The sequence below is a fragment of the Olea europaea genome, chromosome 15, assembly GCF_002742605.1.
Source record: "Olea europaea var. sylvestris chromosome 15, O_europaea_v1, whole genome shotgun sequence".
Taxonomy (NCBI): Eukaryota; Viridiplantae; Streptophyta; class Magnoliopsida; order Lamiales; family Oleaceae; genus Olea; species Olea europaea.
This window is the reverse complement of record NC_036251.1, coordinates 5,827,807-5,830,639: the sequence shown is the minus strand read 5'-3', so window position 1 is coordinate 5,830,639 and position 2,833 is coordinate 5,827,807. Positions and strand designations below refer to the sequence as shown.

Below are 2,833 nucleotides of genomic sequence, written 5' to 3'. Positions count from 1 at the left end.
CCCTAGTAGGACCAACACTTAAAGCACTATCAATCAAGTACGTCTTTGATCCCCTTTTTCACAATACAATCTTCTTTCAAAGGTAAAAAATTTCAACTTATTATTAAAATTTTGTGGAATAGATACTATACTTTCGAAGTTCTAAATCATTTATAGAATTAATTATTCTATTAAAGAGAAAGTGACGGATGGAAAATAATGTCGGATCGGGTCGGGTTTTCCCTTAGATTTCCATTCACTTATTACACACTTATTTCTGTTTCTTTCATCACACTGTCACATTTTTATCTGTATCTATATTCTATATCAGAAATATATATGACTGGGATTTTACTTCATTCCCTTTTTTTATCGTTTTCTCGCCGTTGATCTGTTGATTCACTTTCTCTTTCTAAACTCTGGTCCTTTTCTCAGCTCTGATCTTGAGATTCGGACCGATCTGCACCGTCAAATGCTTAGACTTTTTGTATTTGACCTAGTCTCGATCCAGTTGTAATATATATACACATATACGTATAGAGAGAGAAATTAGAAATAGTGGTTTTGAGTTGACACTGAGCTGCAGCTGCTGCGATGGGGCAGTGTTATGGTAAGTCGATTCCAACCGGAGATAATGATGTTTATGCGACGACCACCATTACAGCCACCGCTGATGGCGATGGAGGTGGCGATCGGCCATCGGAGACGCCGGTTCGTAACGGCACTCCGTCGGCTAAGAATACTCCGGCGAGATCCTCGGCTGGAAACAGTTCCTGGCCGAGCCCGTACCCTTACGGTGGAGTGGGAGCGGGAGGGACCAGTCCTCTGCCGGCGGGAGTGTCGCCGTCGCCAGCTAGGTCAACACCGAGGAGGTTTTTTAGGAAGCCGTTTCCTCCGCCGTCGCCGGCGAAGCACATCAAGGCATCTTTGGTGAGGAGGTTTGGGCACGGGAAGACACCAAGGGAGGGGACAATTCCGGAGGATGCTGCGGGGGTTACGGAGGAGCCGGAGAGGCATCAGGCTTTGGACAAGAACTTTGGGTATAATAAAAATTTTGGGGCAAAGTATGAGCTTGGCAAAGAGGTGGGCCGAGGCCATTTTGGTCACACTTGCTATGCCAAAGGCCGAAAGGGAGAGCTCAAAGACCTGCCTGTTGCCGTCAAAATCATCTCCAAATCTAAGGTCTGTCCGTGCTTGAACTAAGCATACATTCTAATGGAAGTTTCATTTCTCAGATAAGATAGATGTTTGGATTATGTTTGGTGGACACTTAATGCAAGCAGCAGTTGCAATTATCGGGTATAGTAAGAGAGATGGAATAATTCTATTTAGGATTGAAATGCTAGTGTCTAGAAGGTGGCTTAGCTAGCAATGTTGGATGGAAAGGTATTGACTTTAAATATCTTTGTTAAGCCATGGTTCCAATGAGCTTGGAATTGGCTCTATAGTCTAGTGCTTCATCCACAGAAGGGTTCAATGATATCAACTCTGTATTTGATTTACCTCTGCTTATTGTAACTTGCTGCAAGTTAGTCGTTGAGCATATGCAAAGTATGCTCTAGCCATCCGAGTGAGATAATAACCCAAATGGTCATTGAAATTTGTAAAATGTTTCCACGGGTCACTGAACTTTAAAAATAACCCCATTCATCACTCAACTTTGCAAAAGATTTACTAGGGGAATTCAGTGACCCCTGAGAAACCTTTTGCATAGTTAAGTGATCCAGTGGAAACTATTTGCAAAGTTTAGTGATGAATGGGATGATTTTTAAAGTTTGGTGATATCATGGAAACTTTTTGCAAAGTTCAGTGACGATTTGAGTGATTTATAAAGTTAAGTGACCTCGTGAAAACCTTTTGCAAATTTTAGTGACCATTTGGATTATCTCTTTTGGTCATTGTTCTGTTGATTTATGATATCAAGTGTTGCCTTCAGTAGATAAAATCTGATGGCTACAATTAAGATGTTTTGGGTTGGTTCAGTGAAGATTGTTGAACGTAGCATAGATGAAAAAGGGTTAGAAAAAACATCAATTATATAGGAATTGATCTAGGATCCTAGACAAGCAGAATGAAGAAAGAAGATTTGTGTACCTGGAAACAAAAAATCAGGATAGTTTTTGTGAGTCAACTCTCTTGACTTTATAAGCAGAGTGTTGAATTGGTGTTCAGAAGCCATTCCAGATGCTATTAGGTCGATCACATACAGTAAGATTACAATGAAGGACCTTTTATGATAGTAAGAGTAAACAGTTAGAATGGTCCATATTATGTTCTGCTGCTAACATAACTGACCTGAAGCTGCAAATAAAGTATCCCAATATACTTTGTGGTATAGACAACTATTTTGAGATAGCCATCCTACTTCATGCATTATCCCTTTTTTGGCCAACTGTTTCTAGAACTTATCTAAAGCTTAGGGATTGTCTACTGATTGTCAGCAATGACAGGTCTCTGTATGCCATAAAGCGGTTGATTTATCTAAGGTAAGATTGTAAATTGAAAATTATAGTGGACAAAAAGGCTAAAAGAAGAATAACTGCAAAGGGGGAAGGGAGAGTTATTCTGTTGCGATGAGTTTAGTATGCAAATTACGATTGTGGAAAATCTGATAGAGGCTGCCCACTCACATATCACAGTTGGAATAAACACAGAGGGAGGAGGGAAGTTTCCAGATTCAATTCCATACACTATGGTTAAAAGTTTTTTGTTGTTGTCATGCACATATGACAATTATTAATGCGAGAAAATAAAGGAACTACCCATCCTTCAACAGTGCATAACTCCGGGGGGGGGGGGGGGGGGGGGATTGGGGGAAAAAAATTTTTTTTTTTGGGTGGTTTTAGAATTTTTG

The 2,833-nt window shown here is 40.3% G+C and overlaps 1 protein-coding gene across 1 annotated transcript in view; it reads left to right on the top strand.

The window, feature by feature from the left end:
• The first annotated feature begins 294 nt into the window (after window positions 1–294).
• The window catches only part of LOC111409945 (CDPK-related kinase 3-like), an 11,388-nt gene continuing 8,849 nt past the window's right edge, over window positions 295–2,833 (top strand). The window contains exon 1 of the mRNA XM_023040075.1: window positions 295–1,161. Within this exon, the coding sequence (XP_022895843.1) occupies window positions 574–1,161 (588 nt within the window). The 5' untranslated portion in view covers window positions 295–573. The remainder of the gene's footprint in view (window positions 1,162–2,833) is intronic.